This window comes from Mustela nigripes, chromosome 5 (assembly GCF_022355385.1).
Source record: "Mustela nigripes isolate SB6536 chromosome 5, MUSNIG.SB6536, whole genome shotgun sequence".
NCBI lineage: Eukaryota > Metazoa > Chordata > Mammalia > Carnivora > Mustelidae > Mustela > Mustela nigripes.
The window spans coordinates 77,721,962-77,747,769 of NC_081561.1; the positions used below are offsets into that span (position 1 = coordinate 77,721,962).

The following is a 25,808-nucleotide window of genomic DNA, read 5'->3' on the forward strand; positions in this document are numbered from 1 at the left end:
CTAAGAGAGCAGCACTGTGCCTTCTGCTCTTCAGTGGTAAACAGTGATGTAAGAGCTCTTTCCACATAATCCTGTCAAGCAAAACCAAAGTGTGCTACTGAGAAGGAGGAACATAATTGCTTTATGAGAAAAAAATACCTGAGGATAATCCTCAAAATAGCACGTTTTCTTAATATAACTACAAAAGATAACAGCATTAACCATCATGGAAGAAAACTTTACCAAATATATTTTAATGTCTTTAACTACTCCTGATTCGTTACATCTTATAGAACAAGAAATTTCAATGGATACAAAAGATAAAATTATAAAAACACACTGTTGACTGACTTTAAGGGAAAAGAAAGTTATTTGGTTATGAAATGAGTAAAATACAAAAGTTATCTTAAAAGTTGAACAGAAAGGAAATCCTGGCCCACACAAATACCTTTCCACAGATTGTGTGGTCTCTATTGAGTCTCCAAAAGCAGGGGGTTGAATAAAATGATCATCCAAACCTTTCAGTTTACAGCATGCATAACACTACAACTGATAAGGTTAAAAGCCATCTTAACCTCTACTGAAATGCAACTCTGCTATTAAAAAAAAAAAAAAAAAAAAACAGTATTTCCAGATTTACTTATTCAAGAGAATTAATAATTCCCATAGAAATCATCTTAACATAAAATCAGTATATGACCCCAAATCCTGCTAGAAGGATACTAAGGACAATAATTTAGTAGGGAAGAGACAAGAAATGAATACTTTATAGAACAAAACTTAGAGAAACAAGTCATTCTAATTGACCACAGCAATGTAAGGAATGGATTAGAGAGCTCACCTCCCTAATTTTGCTATTTCTGTTTCTTTTCTTAAATAAAATTGTTTCTGAATATAAAAACAGCTCTTTACTCAACTTGTCTTCTAAGTATTCTCTTCTTGATTGCTATAGAGGGAACTTAAATAGTAAGTTTCAAAAAGAAGGATAAAAGAGGTTGATATACCCTTTTAGTAGATTTGTAGAGAACCCCCTTCCCAAAGCCAGCATTTCATTGATTTATCACTGTCGTTTCAGTGTAGACCAATTAACAGCTGAAATAAAGTTGACTAATGGAAAGACTTGAATGAGATTTTCCCTTTTCTTTTTTTTTCCCCTACTTTACATGAATCACCAAAGAACACTGGACTCACCCTCTACATCATTAGTAGCTTAGAGAATTTAAAGTTTCTGTCCACCTTCTGACTTGAATAGTTTAGTCTAGGTAGTCTCACTATTACATGGCCTTTTTATAGAAAATGGGAAGGGAAGAAAATAAGTCTTAGAATCTGGAAGAATTATTTCTATAGAGACAGTGAGAAAGTCAAGGAAGTCACCAAAACAAAGAAAAAAAAGTCGAGAGAAAAAATAGAAATTAACCACTTATATACAGTTAGCATAAAAAGATACATAAATTCAGGAAGAAAAGACTCTCCATGGAGATTGAAAAATTGGTTCTCTCACAAAAATACAGAATCTGTTGATTATCCTAAATATAGCTTTCACATGGAAATGCTTAAAATCCAACTCTCCGAATCAAATAAAATTTTAAAAATTCACCCAGGACAACCCAAATAAAATTATATTGTGTAATATTAGCATTCCTCTACTAATCAACCCACTGATATTTATTAATTACCTATTATATGCTAGGTATTGTAAGAGATGCTACAGGGAATACAAAAAATATATAAGAATTGGTACCTTGGTTCAACAAAAAGAATCAGGCAAATTATAATTCAGTCAATAATGAATGCCAAAATAATGGCAGAAAGGGTATGATTTTGATTTGCTAGAAAGTTAAACAATAGGTACTAAGGAATGAAGTAATAAACACAAAAAGCACCAGTCAATTTTTTTTTTAAGATTTTATTTATTTATTTGACAGAGAGAAATCACAAGTAGATGGAGAGGCAGGCAGAGAGAGAGAGAGAGAGAGGGAAGCAGGCTCCCCGCTGAGCAGAGAGCCCGATGCAGGACTCGATCCCAGGACCCTGAGATCATGACCCGAGCCGAAGGCAGTGGCTTAACCCACTGAGCCACCCAGGCGCCCAAGCACAAGTCAATTTAAAGAGAAACTAATTTAGAAGGGAGATTTTCCACTGGAATATAAAGGAAAACAGAGAAATACTTATATAGTGTTGGTGTGAACACCAATTGTTCAATCATTTTAGCAAATAATTTCTCTGTATTCAAAAATATAATACAGGGACGCCTGGGTAGCTCAGTTGGTTAAGCGGCTGCCTTCAGCTCAGGTCATGATCCCAGTGTCCTGGGATTGAGTCCTGCATCGGGCTCCTTGCTCCGCAGGGAGTCTGCTTCTCCCTCTGCCATTGTGTCTGCCTGTGCTCACTCTCTCTCTGACAAATAAATAAGTAAAATCTTTAAAAAATAAAAATAAAAAAATACAATACAGCAGTGAAAAAGAAATATAGCTACACAAAAAATATGGGAATACGTATAGATAGGGATGGATCAAGTGGTCTAAACTGTACAAAACAGGATACCATTTACATAATAATCTGTAAATATAAAAGTTGACAAAATACTTAAATAAGATAAGGAAAAAGGAAGAAAATGATGACCACAAAATTCAGAATACTATTTTCTTTAGAAGAGAAGTTTTAAAAGAAAGAGAATCTCAGGGGATTCTACTGATGTTATTTATTATATTGGTACGTGTATGTTTGCTTATTGTTCTTTATCTCTTCTACACAGTCGTATATTTAGAAAAATATTTCCACTTTCTATATTTTATATAAAATTTTATATATCTTTATTTTTATATTTATTATTTATATGTTTCTTAAATATTTTCTTTGTTTAATATGAAAATAAATATTTATAAAACTGATATACTCAGAATGAGAAAAACCAGAAAAATAGAGGGGGAAAAATGGTCAGAGTTTTGCTTTTCATTGTTGTTTTGTTTTTAATAAAAGTACAATATAAGTTTTTAGATCTAAGGAAGGAAAAGATGGTCCAGTAATGTCAATGTTACACCAAAGTCAAGAGAATAAGGGCTTGGAAAAAATCAGAGCCCTTTCGTCATCTAAAGACGGTAATTTTCAGATCCATAAAAGGGATAACAGTCAAGCAATAAGGTATCAAGCTATTAAGTATAAGAGAGTAATTCTGAGAGAAACTAGAGGCAGTTTAAGTAAAAACTCCCCTCCAAGAAGTTTGGCTATGAAGAACAGATGTGCACAGTACAGTGAAAATATTTTTCTGCCGGATGAAACCTTACATTTGCAGAGAGAGGTAGGTATCATTGGACACATGATATATGTTGGGTTGGGCTGATCTGGGAGAAAGAAATTAAAAATGCAGAAGAAAGAAGATAATCACAGAAATTATATGGGCACTTTAACATAAATAATAGTATAGTCTTAGGCATTAAAAGTCAAAATGGATGAAAGACCTAAAGGAATCCATCAAAATCCTAAAGGAGAACACAGGCAGCAGCCTCTACAACCTTGGCCGCAGCAACTTCTTGCTAGACACATCCCCAAAGGCAAAGAACACAAAGGCAAAAATGAATGACTGGGACTTCATCAAGATAAAAAGCTTCTGCACAGCAAAAGAAACAGTCAACAAAACTAAAAGGCAACCCATGGAATGGGAGAAGATATTTGCAAATGACATATCATATAAAGGCTAAGTATCCAAAATCTATAAAGAACTTATCAAACTCAAAACCCAAAAAGCAAATAATCCAGTCAAGAAATGGGCAGAAGACATGAAAGACACTTCTCTAAAGAAGACATCCAAATAGCCAACAGACACATTAAAAAAATGCTCACCATCACCTGGCATCAGGGAAATACAAATCAAAACCACAATGAGATACCACATCAAACCAGTCAGGATGACTAAAATAAACAAGACAGGAAACAACAAATGTTGGCAAGGATGTAGAGAAAGGTGAAGCTTCTTAACACTGTTAGTGAGAATGCAAGTTGGTGCAGCCACCTTGGAAAACAGAATGGAGGTTCCTCAAGAAGTGAAAATAGAGCTACCCTATAACCCAGCAATTGCACTACTGGGTCTTTACCCCAAAGATACAAATGCAATGATCCAAACAGGCACCTACACCCCAATGTACATAGCAGCAATGTCCACAATAGCCAAACTGTGGAAAGAGCCGAGATACTCATTGATAGATGAATGGATAAAAAACAGGTAGTGTATATATACACAATGCACTACTACTCAGCCACCAGAAAGGATGAATACTTACCATGTATATCGACGTGAATGGAACTGAAGGGTATTATACTGAGTGAAATAAATCAATCAGAGAAAGACAATTATCATATGGTTTCATTCATATGTGGATTTTAAGAAACAGGGCAGAGGACTATAGGAGAAGGAAGAGAAAACTGAATGGGAAGTCAAGGGAGACGGAGACAAACCATGTGAGACTCTCTTAACTATAGGAAACAAACTGAGGGTTGCTGCAGGGCAAGCAGGCGAGGGGGGGGGGGGGGGGTGGTAATTGGGTGATGGGCATTAAGGAGGGCACGTGATGTGATGAGCACTGGGTGTTATAGGAAACTGATAGATTACTGAAAGCTACATCTGAAACTAATGATGTACTATAAGTTGGCTAATTGAATTTAAATTTTAAATCATAAAAAGTTACGATTCTCTGTGTTAAATGTCTCACTCCACAGTCAGAAAATAGTCAATAGGCCATCAATTACAACTCTGCCACGTAACTGCTTCTTAGTTCAAAGGGTTAATCTCTCATTCCATTTTAACTCCCCACGAAGTCTAATCCAATGAGCAGTCACTAGACTTTTTTTTTTTTAAAGATTTTATTTATTTATTTGACAGAGAGAGATCACAAGTAGGCAGAGAGGCAGGCAGAGAGAGAGAGGAGGAAGCAGGCTCCCTGCTGAGCAGAGAGCCTATTGCGGGACTCGATCCCAGGACCCTGAGATCATGACCTGAGCTGAAGGCAGCGGCTTAACCCACTGAGCCACCCAGGCGCCCGTCACTAGACTTTTTAAAAGTGTCTTAGTAAAGGGTAACTCAGAGGCATCACCTCTCCCATTCCTCAGTTCTTCTAGCCCCTAGTACCAAGAACAAGATTCTTTCCTAAGGAACATTGTTCCCCTTCAGGAAGAAGTAGTAGGTGTAAATGGAGCCTCCTTGAGCAAGGCAGAGACAGAGATGGGGGGAGGAATCCAGAGTCTAGGAGGAGTCAGAAGACTCTGAGAACCATCTGGAACAGTATGGAACTGTCCAAGACCAAGTGCAGCCATCCAGAAATGTAAGCAAGGCTTACCCTATGCAAAGCAATGGCCATATTGGGATATGGGGGCTGCTCCATAAAACAGCTTGGACCTCCTCTCACTAAAGTTACTGCCTCCAAAATCTGTTACATCAGAAGCTCTGGTTAATCTTTATAGGCCTAACCACTTTATATTGCTGAAGAATAGAACTATATTAATACTCAGGAATTAAAGCATTTTTGTGTAATCTGGTTACCATAAAAAGCACAAATGTCTTTCTATTGCATATTTTCCAAATGATTCCCTCCAAATTAAAATATTCATAATTTTTTAATTTCTTCTTCTTCTCAAATTCAATAAACACAATTTTAACGGACAATTTCCCATTCTCAGATTAATACCAGTTCACTCTCTCTGGGCAATCAGATCACAAATTTAAGCGTAGGTAATCTCTTTTATCCACTGTCTTTTTAGTAAGGGTTATAAGATGAAAAATATAAAAGAAAAAGTTCCAGTCTCTGATTCTACAAACCAAAGTAATCCATTTATATGATAGCTAATCAAAGATGCAAAGGTACTAAAAAATGAACACCTTTTTTCTTTTTCTTTCCCTCTCTTTATTTTTTTTTCCCTCAAGCTTAGTGAGCTATACCTTGTCTTGGCCTAACAGACACCAAGCTTTACCTTTCGAGGCTTTTACTTGGAGAACAGAGGAAGCAGACTGTGCTTTTCTTTCTGATTCCCAATTATTCCCTAAGGTGGCTGATAGACACACATGATCCCACTGAGTGTGGAGATGGTTTGCAAGGAAGGTTTACAAGGCTGAGGTGAGAGGCATGTTTCTGCATCCCGAGAGCTCTCTGAACTACGTGGGGTTCAAGGCTGAAATTCAATGCAGGGCATAACCTCCTGACAAGGCATCCCACTGAATTTCAGTTAGTACAGTGATAATTAAGAAAGAGTTGGTAACTTTGCCTCCTGTCTTCTTTGCTTGACCCTTTTCCAAAAAGAACCCTGACTAAGATCCAAAAACAAACTCATTTCGAACTTCTGTGCCTTCCCAGTCAGGCCAGCGACTAAATAACTCAACTGGCTCCAAACTGAGAGGTAAACGGCGATGTGAAAAAGGAGAAAGGCCTTTGGTGGCATCGCAGCATCACAAAGGCAGCACAGGGACAACTCTCAGTCTAGGAACCCAGCAAAAGGAACTCTCAACGTGAACAGGGAGCTTCCTACCGCCAATCAATAGGGCACTCCTGGCTGTATGGTGAGTGAATGCCATTCACTAAGTGGGTTGCATTAAAACTGGTAAGTTCATTTGTGAACAGCAACTCACTTTATTATCCCGGAGATCTTGGGGCATAGAATGCCCTTTTATGGCACAAGGGAACTTACTTGCCACACATGACATGGAACTTGGAAGCACTGGGAAAGAAAGCAAATAAAGGATTAGAAGCCACCCAGGTGTAGGAGATTAAGGGTTTAACGGGCAGATGGAAGAGAAGAGCATCATCTGGACACCCTTCATCCTTTATAATAAGGGAAAGTTCCCCAGCGATCCCAGCAGAAAGAATAAGCTTAAATGAACCAAATTTAGCAATTCTTTTGACAAAGGCAGAATCCTTGAATAGACTTTTTTCTTTCCTAATGTTAGTCTGTCTGCCAAAACCTGATTACCTTTCATAACAAATCAATCTCTACCTAGCAGAAAGGGAACTAAGTAACTATGCCTTGCCCCCCACAGGTCATCCTCCAAACTGTCAAATGTCCCAACTTCAAGAGTCTAGTTTGAACAGATGGGGCATGGAGAATACATGTGGGGGTGGTCAGAGGCCCTAAGTCAAGGCCCATCTTTGACCTGCTGAACTCTGTCTTAAAAGAATGACTTTTAAAAATCCTGACTTACCACACTGTTCTTGCTAAGAGAATCTTCTGAGTGAGCCACAGGCAGTTAGGAATCAAAGTAAAGTAAATAAATCCCTTGACCTGGATTTGGAGACTTCTCAGTATTAGGATCTAACCTATTCAACATAATCTACCATTCCTCCCAATTTCAAAACCCAGACAAGTGTGTCTGTCCTCTCGCAGTGTGATCATTCTCATTTCAGAACAGCTGAGGGCGCTATCTGGGCCTTGTAACTGGAAAACTAAACCTCCTTTTACTCCTGCCTTTATATACCTAAATACAGCTCGGCTTTTGCCCAAAGAACTCATGTGTTGCTTCCTTTTTGGAGTTCCATTAATTTGTTTTCTTCCCTCCATTGGACATTTAATTAAATAACAATACAAGACAGTCATTACGGATGGCTCATCTCCTTCAAAAGACGTGCTTTTTTCCCCCTATTATTTCATCACAGCATTTCTAAACATACATAAGTTTTGAAATAATCATGTAAAAAATCCAATTTATCATCAGTTACCACAAACACTTATAAACACATGGCCAATCTCCTTGGTGAACTTTATATTCCCTAAACAAAAGTATGAAATTATTTTCATACTTGTTTGCTTTTTCCCCAAATTTAGCCGGTAGTAACAAACTCAATAAATACTTTGTTCGTTGTGAAAATGAACTGAAATCCAGTTCTGACATGCTCCCTTAAGTATTAAGCTTACTTCATCCAACCAAATCTTGAACAAACCATAAAAATACTTATTTTTTAAAGAAATATTAACAAATAATATTAAGAAAATATCTCCTAGGGTGCCTGGGTGGCTCAGTCGGTTGAGCACCTAACTCTGGATTTTAATTCACATCATGATCTCAGGGTCCCGAAATGGAGCCCCACATAGAGATATTTTTTCTCTCCCTTTCCCTCTGCCCCTCCCTCACTCTCGCTCTTATGCTCTCTTAAAATATGTCTCCTGAAAAACTACATGAAGGTGAAAAAATTATAACCCTACTCATTCCATCACTTAGTATTTCATCAGCAAGCCAATTTTCTTTTGATGCCAAAACTAGAAAGTCATTATCAACAAACAGCCTGGCACACTAGAGAGAGATACTAGAATTTATCCTTAGGGGGACGTAAGTCAATTCCAGCTAGTAAGATGACCTTAAATAAGTCACTTATATCATCTATCAGTCCTTATCCCTAAAATAAAAATCATTATACTCTTCCCATTGACCTCTTATTATTGTAAGGCTGATTTTTTTTTTCAGTTTGTCAAACTATTTTATAAAATACAAAGCACCATGTAAATATTACACTGGCTTCATGTCATACCCAGTCCCCTTTCAAAGAGGATCTACAGTCCACTTGGAGGCACAAGACACAAAATTATCTGAAATATTATAAGCTAAATGTCTAATCAGCAATATAAGCAACACAGACATGAGAACTGAAGTGCCTAGCAAAGGCATCTCGGTAGCAAGGGAAAGGAATTTAAAAAGGCATTTTAGAAGGTGGATATACTGTGCGCAAATTCACGCACACACCAACTGCCCAATTGGTCCAAAGCACAGCTAGCGCAATTTGCAACTAACTAAAGCAGATGGTGTCAAGAAAAAAATAGTAATGGTACAGAGATTGAAGCAGTTGACTGAAGCTAAATTATGAAGGACCTCAAATGATGGCCAATCATTTTGACTTTCAAGGAAACAATGGCCAAATCTGAGGAATGCAACACCAGCAAATCAGCATACCAAGAAAAGTAACTGATTTATAAAAGAGTCAGGAAAACACTACCATTATCAAGATGGAAAACAATAGGAGCTGTGACTGGAGAGAAAGCACTGAAAAGACTAAAGAAGAATATACATTTGGAACATGGATAAGATGAGACCCAAGTGAATAAATAGAATCCCTTGATGACAATCTTCATAAAGTGTTCAGACTCTTTCCCTTAGATTACAAAGCTTCCATCTTTTTTTTTTTTTTAAGATTTTATTTATTTATTTGATAGAGATCACAAGTGGGCGGAAAGGCGGGGGGGGGGGGGGGCCCCCCGCTGGAGGGAGCCCCCCCCCCCCCCCCCAATGTGGGGCTCGATCCCAGGACCCTGGTATCATGACCGGAGCCGAAGGCAGAGGCTTTAACCCACTGAGCCACCCAGGCACCCCCAAAGCTTCCCATCTTTAAAAAGGATCCCTTTGAGCCCCAGACCTGTCATTGTCCCTTCACTATGCCAATCTCCTCCCAGATTTAAAGACCTTCATTTAGCTGTTTTCTCTGTCTCTGGTGCATTTTTTCTGATCTTAGTGGGCCTAGGTCCTTTTTGTCATTCAGATCTCCTGGTGAAGGTCACCTTCTCAAACAACTCACTCTTCCTGAACTACCTGGTCCAAGGTGGTTTTTAAGACCTAACTGTCCTACTACTCTACCTTAATTACCTGCAAAGTGCTTCTTGCATTTTAATCCTTTTCTTGTTTATTTACTTATCCTTCCCACCACCCTCCATCCCAAGACTAGAATTCTGGGAGAACAGGAACTTCCAGATTTCAGGATGGTGCATGTCCCAGCAGCCAGAACAGTGCTGGGTGGATAATGAAAGGAGTTGTTCACTGTGGACCTTCACAGAGAAAGTCAAAGTTGCTATTGTCCTCATGGCTACTTCGGGTTCCAGATCTTCTTCAGGCCTGAATATCCCACTCCCTTATGCTGTGACTGACTCCCAAATTCTTTAAAGTCTTTTTCTTTTTTACTTTACTAGCTTTAATTCCAGTTTTTCATTTGTAAATATGAGCTTTAAATAGACTACTTCCACCGCTTCACGACCTCCTTTGAACCTCATCAAACACAGGTAGACTAGCTAGCATCCCATATTGCAGAGACTGAAACTCAAAAGGTCCCACAAAATAGTCACTCAGAGAACAAGGAGGTGTTGACCACTGGATGTGGAACTGAACACAGGCCAAATGACATCTAGTTTAAACTTTAACCCAGTATATAAAAGGGCCCCCACCCCATATTACACTAACATTTAAAAAAAAAAAAAAAAAAAGTAAGACTTAATTCTCATGTTGCATGTCAGAATTCTTAATGTTATATATATAAATAAAATTACTTGGTTATGTGCTTATTGTCTGCTTACAATTCCCCTTCCACCGAGAGAAGGGAGAAAAACATGAAACGAAAAAAACATAACAGAAAAAGAAGAACAGCAATCAAAAAATAAACAAATAACAACAACAACAAAGAAATTCACCCTGGTATTTACGGGGATAAGTGGACTTAGTGTTTTTTTTTAATAAATATTAACATGGAGAATCATTGTATCTGTTTCCAAGTATTATATTTGTGCTGTTGTTGCAAAATACCAGGATCTAAAGATGTTTAGGTCTGAACTAAACTTTGATCTTTAAGTGCTAGAAATTTTCCATTCATTATTACTTTACTGAATTATTACTTGGTATAAATTTATGACTACAGACCTTATTTTTAAACATTAAATGAGAATTGATTTACTGCTTCCAGAAGAATTTATTGCTGAGGAGAATGATTTTTTAAAAGATCATTCAAAGAATATTAAGGATCTAAATCTCATCAGGGAATTCCAGTGGTGTGCACAATGGTTATTTATATAACTAAATGCAGAAATAACATGCAGCAGCTACTTTTATAATGACAGCTTTAAAAACACCTTTTGAAAATGAAAACAACTAAAATTAATCACAAATTTTCCACTAGATTTCATAAGTAGGTGTTTTAATTTACAGAATCCAGTTTGTTGCCCTTTATATTCCAACTTGTGTTACTAACAACAGAATAGATTCTATGTAATATCATCTAAAGGAATCATAAAATAGATAAAAAACTCTATGTCTTACATTTCCCTTATATTTCCTTCCTACTACACTCTCTCCATTGAAAAAACTCATACTAAAATAGATAATTATATCCTTTTATTTTTCCATTATGCTCTAAGAATAAAAACAAATCCCCACAGCATACACGTTAAATTTTAAATAAAAACATAATGTCACTCGGTTTTGTTTTTCCTGTGAAGAGCCAACAATTTTGTTCACATACTGCATGCACCCTAAAACTGGGGGGGGGGGGGGGGGTTGTCTTTGAAATGGAAATGGACAAAGAGGTCACACAAAAATTCAAGTTGTACAGAAACTTGAAAGCACCCCCCCCAAAATGACGACTTACAATTAAGTATCAAAGTCAGCAGACAAAATAACTGCAGCAAGAATTTTTTTTAATTGTTTCCTGTGCTTTTTCTTATATGAAATGGTACCACATTAATAAATGGCACAGCATTGTCAGAAACGTCATTTAGCTGATTAGAAAAACTAGCATTTTTTTTTCCTGTTTAAGCAGAAATCCTGCCCCAGTGGAATACATTTTTTTTTTAATCTTGGTACACGAAGATGAACCCATTAAATGCATGCTAAATAATTAATAAAGAGGTGTGGAAAATAAGGAAGCAGATGTGTGTTAATGCAGACCCAAGGAGCTGGGTTGAGTGCAAGGGAGTGAGCCAGCAGAGAACTGGCGCCCCTTCTGCTACTCTTTGGAACATCTGTCTTCCCCAGCCTCCTTGTATGAACCAAACTCGTAAAGAAAAAAAAAAAAAAGTCATACATTGAACAAACACTGCCTAACTCTCCTTACTGCTCATTATTTTTCAATCCACTAGTAAAAAAGAAGTGAATTAATTTCATGGAAATAGTTCTCAAAAGAATTAGTAAAGGGGCACTTGACAGCTCCCGCTTACTCTAAATAAAAACAGGTATGATTTAGTAAAATAACAAGAGACCTCTGTCCTCTATTTGCAGTAATTATTGTGTTAACAAGCAGGACTCTCTTCTTCCTTTGTTTACATTTATTTACAAACTATAAGTTTCATCAATGAATCAATTACAGAATCTAAAGGAAAAGTAAAGCAGATGTTTTATAGTAAAAGCAAATCACCGTCAGGATGGAGGGAGAAGTCATCCTCACAGGGTTATAAGTTTTACAAAAACAATGACTATAATAACATGGGAATTTTTTCCAAACCCATTTGGAGTACTTTAAATGAAACAAATAGGAAGTCATTAAGATTAAACATCAGCACCAAAAGGCTGCTTTGTTAATAGCCTATCAAACAGAAGGTATTTAGACAATGTAAAAATGAGCCCAAGTGACTATGTTAGGCAATTACAGTTGCCTTAAGAAGAAGAAGAAGCCTATCCAGTTGTGATTAAATTCAGAAGTCACTGATGTGGCTAAAGTCCAAACTTTTAATGGCAAGATTAAATTGGTAAAGAGGAAAAAAGGGGGGGGAATGATTTTGACCTCTACATAACCAGCAACTCACTCCATGTATGAAGATAAGGAATATTCATTTAGCATGTGATCAAATATTAAATCAAACTGAAGAAGAAAGACATGGAATTATCCAGCCCAGTGTCTAAGACATGGTAGACACCCAACAAATGATCTTTCCTTCTTTCTTTTCTTTCTACTCCCTCCAGTCATTGACTCATTGCCTTACAGCCCTCTTGACATTTTCAAGTATATAGGTCTGTCTTCTCTGTACGCCTGGACTAAAAAACTGTTTCATTCATAGACAGATATGTGTTCTTTTAATTCTACCATATGGCTCACAGGTGCTATCCACAAATGCCATGGATTATAGGTAGGACTGCTTGAAAGCCAAGAATGATATGACAGGGCATATTTGGATGCTCTTGTCTGTGTCAGAGAATACTCATCTAAAAGTTATTTAAAAATAGTTTTTATCTTAAATATTATTGTCATCATTATTTTGCCTGAGGTAGGACGCTGACCTCTTTTCCTTACTTTGTTCTGTTACCCTAGGCTTATCACCTTCCTCATAGTTACAACAATGCAGCAGTGCCAAGTATCATGCTCTCAGGCAAGAACAGGTCTCTCTCTTTTTTATCAGGGTCAAACATCTTTCCCAGAAGTCCCCCAACAGATCTTGCCTCATAGTTCTTTGACCAGAGCCTGTCATATGGCCACTCCCACCTGCAAAGGAAGCTAGGACAGCAAGTAAGTTGGGAGGGAGTCCTGCCAGTGTGCAAGAAAGAGAGGAGAATGAAGACTGAACAGATAATAACTGCAACATTGTTACAGAAGATGATGAGTTGGATCATTTATAATGCTTATAAATAAAAAAGTTATAAGTGTAATATACATCTAGTCCTATGGACTGAATTCTTTTCCCCCAAAATTTATGCTAAAGCCCAAATCCCCAATGTCACTGTATCTAGCGATAAGGCCTTTGGGAGTTAATTAAGGTTAAATGGAATAATATGGGACCCTCACCTAATGGGCCTGGTGCCCTTACAGGAAGAAGAAAAGCTGTCTCTTTCCAACATGTGAGAACACAGTGAGATGGTGGCCATCTACAAGCCAGGAGGTAGCTCTGACCAGGAGCCAAAAACGGCCAGCAGCTTGGTCTTTAGACTTCCCATCATGAGAGAAGTCCTTTTCTGTGGCTTAAGCCACCCAGTCTATAGTACTTTGTTATGGCAGCCAAGCAAACTAATACATCTAGGAAAGAAAAACCTTGCCACCCTGCTTTCAGTGGAATCCTACATGGCCAAATGAGGAGTAGTACAAATTGGCAATATTCCAAGAGCTTTTTGCCTGCCTCTTTGCGTGGCTGGTTCATGAGCATTCTCCTACTTCAGCCCCATCCCCAAAGATCAATCTTTGAGAGGTTTTTTTACTTAAGTAAACAGTCACTTGGTTTAAGTCCTAATCTTCTTAGATCCAAAGCCAGCAGTATCTCTGGAGTGTAACAGTCATTCCATTGCCAAAGTATCAGTGCAATATGTGTTAACATAAAGCTTTAAAAAGGAGACAAAAACCAGAAAATCCCATGCCCATCCAATCTTGTATTTTTTCAAGCCAAGAGGAAACCTTAAGAAGAAAACGGCTGCAAAGGTTCAGTGTTCGTTTCTCAGTGAATTAGGAAACCAAAAAAAGAAAAAAAGAAACATTGTGCTATATTATCACTTTCCAGTTTCTGGCCAAACCCCTGTAGTTTTCATCATGCATCATTTTTGTGATTAATGATGTGCACCCAGTTAATGGAAAACAGCAGATTAGGTTTCCACTAATAGTTTTGAAGTTATGTCTGCCTGCCTCATTTAGTAACAACCTCACTGTTCAGTAAGAAACTAATGGATTTAATCCCAAAGCAGAACTGAGTTTTATGCATACAAGACAGGTCAGATTTCCAGACTGGAGAAAATTATACTTTTAGAGGTGTGTTGATCTTCAGTTGAAATTTAACACTGAGATAATGCCTCATAATGTTTTGGGTATTTTTTTTCTTTTTACTTCTATTTGGTGATCAATTTGAAATTTTACAGTACTCACTTGAGGCCTATAAAAATAGGTAGAATTAGCAATTTGTAACCATGGCAAATAAAAAAAATATATGATATACTTCCTATAATTAGTATACTGAACTGAAAAGACATTTATTGCTCTGAAGACACAGGTGAGAAACAGTTCCTTATATCATTACAACACTTATATCATAAACAAAATTTACACTTGCTTGTTCTCTTTCATTGTAGAAAATGTTGGCTCCAAATTACTGTATTTTTAAGAAAAACAACGTAGTACAGTGAAAAGTATACTAATCTAGAAATATAGGAATCAAGAGACAACTATTAGAGTTCTATTTATGCCTTAATTTACTTTGGAAACAAATCTATCTTTTGTTTTCATTTTCTCCACAATATTTTACACTTATCTGTCTTAAGTCATTTAACAAATGCTATATTGTCTGAAGTTCCATCTCTGTGTATCTCACATTTCCCATCTGAACTAGGCCCCCTAATGGCAGACCCCACATCTGATTTACATTTTTATCTCCTCCAGTGCTCACTAGAATGTAAGCTTCCGGAGAAAAGGGACTTGCCTATATGTCCCCAGGGGCTAGGAAGGTGTAACCTCACATTAATAAGCTGTCGAATAAGTGGATAATTTATTTTTATTTATTTGAGAGAGGGAGAGAGAGCACAAGGGTGGGGGTAGGGAGAAGTAGATTCCCTGCTAAGCATGGAGCACAAGGTGGGGCTCGATCCCACAACCTTGAGATCATGACCTGAGCCAAAGTCAGACACTTAACCAACTGAGCCACCCAGGCAGTCCAGAAGACATTTTAATAAACACAAAACCTACGGGCACCTGGGTGGCTCAACTGGTTTAGCGTCTGTCTTTGGCTCAGGGATCCAGTCCTACAACTGGCTTCCTGCTCAGCGGAGAGTCGGCTTCTCCTTCGACCTTTGCCCTTCCCCCTGCTCCTGTGCTATCTTTCTCAAATAAATAAATTAAACACACACACACACACACACACACACACACACAACCCCTAGGGTCCAGGGATCAAACCCTGTGGTGGGCTCCCTGCCTCCCTCCCTCTACCATACCCCCAGCCCCTGCTCAAGTGTTCTCTGTCTCTGAAATAAATAAACAAAAATTTAAAAATAAATAAATAAACACAAAACCCAAAAAGAATGACATGGAGGAAGACAGATGAATAGGCAAAGCACAGAGAATTTTTAGGGCAGTGAAAATCCTCTATGACACAACAATGATGGATACATGTTATTATATACTTGTCCAAACTCTTAGACTGCACAGCACCAAAGTAAACCCTAAAATAAAATTACTATGAATTTGAGTGATTACTACTTGTCAGTTTAGGCTCATCCATTGTAATAAATGTCCTACTGGTGGGGATGGTGATAACAGGGTAAGCTGTGCATGTGTGGGGACATGGGGTTTATGAAAAAAAAAAAAAAAAAGAAAAAAGAAAAAAGTCTTGAGGAAAAAAAGGTGAACAAAAAAAAATGGCATGTTTTCAAGACAGAAAAAGAAAATGCAGAGAAACAGAAGAAAATGCTGAGCATATATTAAACCCAATAGATTTTGCCAATGTTTTATCTACCCATCATGTTAATCTAACTTTATGGTAAACACATGCTTTGTGTCAGATACCTTTCTAACCACAATATGTATATAAGATACGTATTATTGATTTATCAGATAAGGAAACTGTACTCAAAAGAAAAGCTACAGGCTGTACAACTGCTAAATAACAGAGTCAACATTCACCCAGGAAGAAATGGCTCCAAAGTCCATAAGTCTAATACTGATCTAACAAGTAACCAAAATTCATAAGTTGGCCTCTATTTCATGATTTCATACATAGTTTTTTTTTTTTTCTTTTTCAAATAAGAGTTCAACTTTCTTGAGGTTAAAAATTGGTATCTCCTCATTATTAAACAGTCCACAAGATACTTAATTTCTTGTTTGGGCATCTTTTGTTTAGGCATCTAGCTAGTTGAAGTTTCTAGGGAGGGTAAATCACACCAAAGATAAACAACATCTGTTTGAGATTTTTCAACAGAAAAAGGAAAAAAGGGGGGGAAAAAAAACCTAGCTTAAAGAGAGGTTTTTTTTTAAATCCACTTCTAGGAGTATGATATTTATATATAAATTATCCTATACTAATTAAAAGTAATAGCACCCTGGGATAATTTTCTTTTTGATTGTTGTTGTTGTTGTTGAAGTGGATGATAAGGAATGTACTGGAGGGATGGTCAGGTAACTAATGGCTCAGGCAAAAAAAGACAGGATTTTCCACTGGTAGTATGAAAGAAAAGGGAATCCAAAAAAATGAGAAAAAAAAAATTTTTTTTTTTAAAGGGAAGAGAGAACTTTTTTTTTTTTTTTAAGATTTTATTCATTTATCAGAGAGAGAGAAGGAGCGAGCACAGGCAGACATATTGGCAGGCAGAGGGAGAAGCAGGCTCCCTGCTGAGCAAGGAGCCCGATGTGGGACTCGATCCCAGGACACTGGGATCATTACCTGAGCCGAAGGCAGCTGCTTAACCAACTGAGCCACCCAGGCGTCCCAAAAAATGAGAAAATTTTTTAAAAAAACAACTTAAAAGAAGTTTCAGAGAGTGTAAAATCTCTGGAGTATTGAAGTTGAATAAACTGTGGAACCAGGAAGAATAGTTTCTATGCATATCACAACTTACTTAATCTATAGTCTTGGAAAAATTTTTAAAAATGCAGTGTTTCTCTAGGAATTAAAAAGTAGGTAGTAGGCCTCTAATATACATAGCACAATGTGATGCCTACATTTTAGTTTTTAAAAATCCATAAAGATTCTGCATTAAGCAATAGTCAAAAGTTTTTCATGCTATTTCCTAATAGCAAAAAGTCTTACATAAATATAGTTTATATTATGCTGGTGTTTCTAATAACTGATACACAGGTACAACTAGTTACCTAAAGGACAGAATCAATGTAATCATCAATCAAGTAATCTACTGAGCACGAAGCACATGAATAAAAATTATTCTACTCTGTTTTTTGTTTTCGTTGATTGTTAAGTTTTGCGGGTTAAGGAAAAAAGATGTGGAGGTAAAGCAATTAATCACTTAAGTAATGATCTATTGCTCAAATTTCAATCTGCAAGAAAGAAATGTTTACCCACAGGTTCCAAGTTAAATAGTAATCTTTTTCTCTGATAAGGCATCTCCGAAAAGATCTCCCTGGCCAGGTTAAAACTTGCACAAGTACTTTTTGCCCTGCTTACTTAAAACACCATAGGTACACATAACCCTAGGGAGCTTTGTCATGCAAAAGGAGACTGAACAAAGAAGCATGAAGTCCATAACAGTGTCACTCAACATTAAAATTAATATTGCAGAAGCGTGTACCATAAGAAAATGTTATTAAAATATCAATGACTCAAAGATAGATCTTGCAAAAAATAAGAAAAGGTAATTAATTATATGTACGCTATTTCTTAGTCGTGAAGGCATATTAGCATGTTCCCTAGATAGATTATTTGTTGGATTTATCAAAATCCACTTCTATGTTTTTCTTTAAAGATATAACTAACAATCTGATTCCTTAAAAACAATCTATACAGATAGCAAATAGCAGTGTTGAATACAGGCAATCTGACTCCAGAAATCAAATTTTTAACAATTTTGCTAATTTGTTACTTGGGTTTAAATTTATTTTAAGGAGGCTGAACCTGCTGACAGTTTTCTTTTGTTACATCAGAGCTTTTTCTTTTCAGTAATAAGCTCCAATAATAGGTTCTAGTGAAGTCACTGAAAGGACAGTGGATTGTGAGGGTGAACCAGCAAATGACGACCCACTGTTGTCAGAGATGAGCCCAATGATCTTGCTTCCAGTGCCTTAGCATTAGTTTCATACACTTCCAGCCACCTACCTGCCACGTGCTGCCCTCCCAGAGCTGGGGGCCCTGGAAGAGCAGATAGCTTTCCTACACTGAAGAACAACATCCTTCAGCTCAGGAATAACAGAATCAAGCAGTACCTGAAGAAAATCCACTACAATTTCAATAGACACATAAGCCTGAACAAAGAACCTTACCTGTGGAACGATAACTATGAAGTAAGAGACCTTTTAATAAAATAGAAAAATCAATTCATGACAAAGCAATTAAGACAATATATTGTGTTTCCTCCCCCAGGAATAAAGACAAGGTCCACCTGAAGAAATTGTTCATTTTTTTAAAAAAAGTATAAATGAATTTTCTTAGCTTATAAATTACCCAATGGCCACAATAAAATATACTTTTACATTATACATTCTCATTAGGTTCTGTAACAAATTATAAATAGACAAGTTTTAAATCCCAAGACCTAAGGCAAAAGTGAACATTCAAAAGAGGTAATTTTATTTTTCTGTGTCCAGGGACAGGTTTTCCCTGCTACTGAAAGTATGGGGTCCTTATGAAACTTTTCATAAACCTAAACAGAAAAAGAAGCAATTACATTAATTTATATGGAAAATTTTTGAGCATTCCAGACCCAAAAATTACTTTTTGCCTTTTTTGATACCTTAGGACACATCTTGCTTACAGATGCACAAAATAAATGCAGATAAAGCACAGATGCTCACACAGTTCAAAGCTACGGTAGCCTGATGCTAAGACATTGAATATAGTTCCTGGAGAAGGAGCTTGGCGGGGCCCCCCTTGCAGCTGGGCTGTGTGCTGGCTGCTTCCATAATGGCTAGCTACAAAACAAAGTCTGCCCACTACTTTAGCTTTTCACTTTTCTTAGAAAAGTGGTAATCCTTTTTAGATTTCTTTCGGTTAGCATAATAGTTTACTAAAACTTCATTTTAGTAAAAGCAAAGTGGCATAAGGCGATATTGGGTGGATAGTTCTACTGAACCTTATAGGGAGGATTTTGAACAATTCTCCAAACCGGCAAATGATCGTTTTTTTGTTAGACCATATAAAATCAGCCTCGCAAAATATAAAGTAGATATATTACGCATTGTCCAGTTTAATTATAATAAAATGAAGTATTTCTGGGGAAAAAAAACGAAGACATGTGGAAAACTTTTCCTTTTTTGTTTGCTTATTTCGAAACTACATGTAACTGATAAAAATTTAAACAATTATTCAAAATGCCTCCCCCTTGGATAATATAATTCATGAAACACTATTTCATGTTTAGTTTCAAATGTTATTGTCAGAAGTCAGCAAACAAATTCAGTCTGAATAATGCACTCAAATAAAAAGGACTTTTTCTTCCTGAACAGAGACAAGAAAATAAATCTGTCAATAAGCAGCTCTTAGTCAACCAACCTACAAATTTCAAACCTAAAACTACTGTTTTTCGATATGTGGAAAGAGTCTCACTACTTTGAAGGTTGTGTGCCAATGTTTTAAACATTTCCTCAAGAACAGGGCAAAAGGAGGGCGGAAGAGATGATCTCTGTTCCAAGGTGCTAGTATTTACCTCTATTACATACACAGTGAGATCCAATGACATGAAAGCATAAACCAGAAAAGCATAGATGATTACCTGATATTCATTGGGCCAAAAGGTGCTCACTGCTAGCTCTGCTCGAAGCCAATCTCTACCTGTGAATCCAGTCACATTCCAAATTGGATTGGCAAGAGGTCCTTTATTCACCCTAACCAATATGTTCAAAGTGCCAGGATTCAACCCTTTCTGGCTATATAACAGGTAACTGAAATCAATACAGTGAGTGTCGTTCTCCTTCATCGTAGGCAGCTGAAGTCTGGCTTTTTCTCCAGGGTCATGATCTGAAGAGTCCACTATCATATAGGAACCTGAAATGACATTACATATAATAGAGGCTAAATAGACAGATAAACAAAAGGAATATCTAATAACAGGAAAAAATGCTAAAAATAATACGAATCCATTTTCTGCATTATATTTAACTCAAAAGGGCTATTTTCCGGAACAGAACCATAGAAAAATATCAAACAAGTGGGTGAACTCAATTTTTAGTAAGTAACAGATATTGTTCAAAATACGTTATACGTATCAATTTGTTTGCTCTCTGAAACAACCTGTTTTACAAACTAGTAAACTGAAGTACAATTAGTAACTTATTTAAAGTCAAATAGAGTAGGTAGAGTCTGGTTCAAATCCCAATCCCAAACCTGTAGCCTAACTAAACAAAGGTTTTTCATTATCAAACATGCAAATAAATGGGTGCAATACCTTTTCAGCCTGGCTTCCATAGAGGGAGCATCCTTCCCTTTCCCTATCATACTAGTCTTGCAGGCTTAACTAAGTGTCGACACAATCCTTTCTTATTTCAGATCCCAAGATCATCATTTACATAACCTGGGTGACTAACCACTCTGATCTTAAGTTTAGGAATAAGGATACTTTGCAGTGTACCTGTTGAGGAGAGAAGTTGAAAATGTCAATTTTTTAGATCTAAGAATCTGACACGTGGTGGATTCGCCTACTTCTTTACGTCTTGCCCACTAAGCTACCAGCTAACCACCATGGCCGCTGGTCCCAATTCTGCCACAGTCCTTCCATTAAGCCCCTCGGAGCTGCAAGAAACCTGCCTTGAAAACACTAGTCTAACTCCATTACCTTTGATTTAATAAATATTTCTTGGTTGTCTCTCATAGGACATAAGAAGTGCCAACCTCACAGCACCTCACGGTTCCACCCTCAAACACACAGTCTTAGTGATAAGTACAAACATGGGGCTTGAACATCAGCTGCTGCTATTAGTCCAAGGACCTCTGCAGAAAAAACCACCAGATTTTCTCACATCACTGTGGATTTTAAGAAAGATGCATATCACAAAAATGTCAATATACCTATTTGTCACACTTAATGTAGACTGCAAAATTTTACTAGAACGGTCCCCCTAGGATGTAATTTTAACCAGAACATATTAGGTGTAGAATTACAGAATCCACTGTTACAAGGATTACACCCGGACCTCTCTTCCTGACCAATCAAACCTGTTCCCTCCTTAAAAGGTAGTCACTTTCACATTATACACTAAATATTCATTGATTAGCAGTCTAACTAGTTCGATATACCCCCAAAGCAAGTTCAATCATGGCAGATAAGAGGACTTTTACTACTTAAGAAACTGAAATTTCAAATCTGATGAATTCCCATTCTAGAGCTCAGAACTTATGTAAAGATTTCCTATGATAACACTACCAGTTACCAGGCAAAGTGCAGAATACGTTTACTATAGTGGTGGTTACTGATATTACTTCCACTTGATTTTTCTCTGTATTCATCTTCTCTTGTAACCTGAAATTGTCTTTTTTTATTTCTTCCTCATTCTCACAGATTGCAGGCAGAGTAATAGAATAAATTGGTCATGTATATTTTTGGAGAAATTACATCTTTTTTTTTTTTTTTTAAACAGGATATCCTGGATCCCAACCCAACTTATACAAGCAGGATGTCTCTATTCTTGGTTATACTCACATTCTGAGGTCCATGTCTGTTTTGCCAGGATGTCTTTCAGACTCACCAAAGCAGAGCTGACCAATGACCAGGCCTAAAATTTTAGACAAGTTACTTACTGTTATTGGACCTCAGCTTCTTCACAAACCTGTGACTTATTCTTCACTGCCAGACAGATTTGTTTGTTGTTGTTTGTTGTTGTTGTTGTTGTTGTTTTCAGTGATATGTTATGGTAGTAGTGAGTTTAAATTATTCTTACAAGTCTTTATCAATTATGGCTTCTGACTGTCAATTTCAAGGTACTGTTCTTTAATTGACTTATGGGCTTTCAAATAGTTATTTTTTTCCATTATAAAATAAACTTTGGCATAAAATATGCTTTGTCAAGCATCTTAATTACATACTGTGATACTTGCCATTAAGACCATTTAGCAATTTTCATCCAGTTGCGCTTTTAAGCTATGATAATTTTCTTATTAAGGAAATGGGATGAGCAAAGTATATTAATTTGTAGGAATTACCAATTGGATCATTAGAAAAGACAAAAGTCACAAAATAAAAGCTTGCTCAAACTACTCCAGCATTTCAATACAAGTTAATTAAAAAAAAAAAAAAAGTGCTGCTATTTCATTTCTATAGAATGTTTAAGCTAAATGAACTTCTTTCAATACAATCTTATTATTGCTACATTTTCTGAGTGTTATCAAATAATATGCATTTATTGCATGGCTCCAGAAAGGAAGAAGCAAGCACTAGCACCAAAAAGCCAACCAAACACTTCTGCCAGCTGATTTCATACAGTGGCAATTTACCCAGCAGGCACCACGAAAGTAGCTGCCTATTTGACATAAGATTTACTTTCATCATCCCAAACATAGAGAATACTATGCTATTCTTATCAACTTCTAAAAATTACTCCTACAGTCTCCCAGAATAACTGGCTGTAACACTTAGAGTCAGGAAATTCTACGGTATACATTTCCCTCACTTTTATGTCCTAATTTAAGCTTACTTGCTATAGTTCTGTCACCAGCTAACTAATCCCTCAGGTTTCTAATACGAGTTCAGTTCTATTTAGTTGTGATTTACCTATCTCAAGACTTAATAATGAAACATCTGTGCCAAACATGCATTATGTAGTAACTTTCAATCAATGTGATTTCTTTAATGCGGCCTTACAAATATTCCTTATGGTCTCCGGAGCAACAGAGGTATCAAATATATCATTTAAGTCATAAAAGAAAAAGTATTAGGCTTATGATAATATTTTTTAAGAAGTGTAACTTTTCTGGAGAGCATTCTGACAATGAGAATCAAAAACCTGAAAAGAAATAGATGCTCTCACAATTTGGAGGATTTGATCCTCCAAACCAAAGGATGTAAACTAGATAAACAATCTGGATACATACAAAGATATAGCTTAAAAAAGGATGTCCATCTCATCATGACATTATTCAAAACAGAAAAACAGGGACACCTGGCTGGCTCAGTCGGTACAGCACTTGATCTTGATCTTAGGGTTATGGGTTTGAGTCCCACTGCTGGGTGCAGAGATTAATTAAACGTAAAATCTTTTAAGAAGTATAAAATAAAAAATAAAACAAAGAAAAACAAAAGTATTTTAGATGTCCAATAACAGGCAATGTAAGATTATGGTAAACCAATTTGATGAATAATTCTGCAGTCATTAAAAACAAATAACTAAAACCACTTGGTGGAAGATATTCACAATATGTTAAGTAAAATAAGCAGGTTGTAAAATATTATACCCATTTTGAAAAACCATATATATAAACTAAATACAATTTGGTAAATGTGTGTATTCATAAAGGTACACATACACATGCACATATGACAAGAAAAAAAGAATATATAACAAAGAGTTAATTGTCAAAGGGGACCATTAATTGTCATCTCTTTTTCTTATTTTCATGTGCCTTCACTGAATGTTCCATAATGAACATGCAATAGATTTGTACTTTAAAAAAAGAGAGACTGCGTGAAGACTATCTTATGTAAGTAACCTCAAATAAATAATAATAAATACTTAATAAACGAACATAGGTATTTGCCTTTTAAAAATAAATCCTATTTGTATCCTACAGATTAACAGCACCTTGGCTTTCAAAAAAACACAATACAAATACCATTCCTTATTAACATTCATTAAAAGAGGGGGGCAGTGAGTAAACTAAATAGCAGTTTTTATTTAAAAATAACCAAGAAAACAAGTCCCATATTCAAAAATGCCATAGTCTAATATCTGAATAAGTAAACTATGTCCTATGGAATTTATGTATTAATGAAAATCTTATCTTTAAGATATACTTCTAGGAATAACATAATAACACAGGAAATGGAATTAACTGCACAGAAAATAATGAATGATAAATAGGTTTCCATACTTTAAAACCCTTTATTTATATATCCTTTAATACACTAACATAATATTTTTGTTAAGTTGATTCTTATTTAGAATTCACTGAAGGTGCCCTGTTAACTAAAACTGAAAGGAATGTCTACTTCTCAGCCTGGTACGGACGACCTTCCATGATCTCTGCCATCGTACCACCTCTGATCTCTCCCGTCTGACAGAGCCCTCGCTACTATCCCCACACACCATGCCAGTTTCTTCTCCAGAACGGGCTCAGCCCTCCGTAAGAAAGCCTCCTTCAGCTCCTCCCTTGCCAGCTCTTGCCCATTGATCTTCCTCAGCTCCCTGTCCTTATTGAGCTTTCCCTGCCTTGAAGCTCTTTGATACACTGTCTGCCTTCCTGGTTCTGGCCCTTAATTATGCACTGCTTTTGTACAAATTTTCAATAATTTATACAGGTATTGTTTATCCCCCTCAGAAGAGTGATAGAAAGCGCCTAATTTATTCAGAGTCCCATCAGCAGAGAGAAGCCATACAGAAAATCTAACAGTGAAAGTGTAATATAAGAATCATAAACTATGAGAAGAGAAACTCTTAAGTTATAAAGAGAATCCTAACGTGTAACCACAACAGCACAGAAAGGACAGATGTAGCAAGGGGAGGAAGGCTGCTGAGAAGCAGATCTCCTTAGAGAAGATGTAGCTTTGCAGCCCACTGGATGATGAAGGAGGTTGCTGGGCCACTCAGGCCAGAGCTGGTCCATGAGCAGGAAAGACTCCCATGCATCAGGGTGCCATGAGGCCAGAGATGGGCTATGCGCATGTAGGGAGGCCCATGGCGAGGTCAGCAGGCCCGGGCTGGGGCCAGAAGCACATTAAGGGGCTGTATGAGCTGTGCACATCACTGGGCCACTGCCAGCTCTTCAATATTAGCATGAAAAGAACTAACATAGAATCCCAATTCAAAGGAGTAGAAGCACCTTCCTGCTAAAATCCCTTCAGCACCCCCTATGGACAAACGACAACACACTGCAGGACAAACTGCATGGTGTTAAAGCTGCACTAGCTACAAAGGAGAAACATTTCAATGGTCAACCTCCACTACCACAGAGCAGGTAATAAGGGGTGGGTTTGGAGCTGCAAAAGCAATGATCTGAAAACAGGTATAGCACCGAAGGAGGACCTTACATGTTAGAAGTTCAGTAAGTAGCTATTAGTTGGTCATCTGGATGACTGAATAAATGAGGAGACAGACATCAGCTCTCAGTTATAGGAACATATGACAAGGCAGTGACAACTTTACCTTTATGTGAGGGAAATTATCAGAAGATGTCAAAACAACAGCAAAAAATACAACTGGAACTGGTTTGTGGTACTTTCAGACAGAATCGTTCGATGAAAGAGTATAATATTTGGAAGTACATTCTTAACATTTTTACAAGAGCCACTCTTGTGTATATGAAAAACCTTCTATGAGAGCAAAGGT

The 25,808-nt window shown here is 36.9% G+C and overlaps 1 protein-coding gene across 5 annotated transcripts in view; it reads right to left on the bottom strand.

Annotated features, from left to right (window-relative positions):
• Positions 1-25,808, bottom strand: part of PTPRK (protein tyrosine phosphatase receptor type K) — a 554,520-nt gene that overhangs the window by 335,210 nt on the left and 193,502 nt on the right. For all 5 annotated transcript variants that reach the window (XM_059400696.1, XM_059400693.1, XM_059400695.1 and 2 more), the window contains exon 3: positions 20,048-20,319. In XM_059400696.1, coding sequence (XP_059256679.1) covers positions 20,048-20,319 — 272 coding nt within the window. The remainder of the gene's footprint in view (positions 1-20,047; positions 20,320-25,808) is intronic.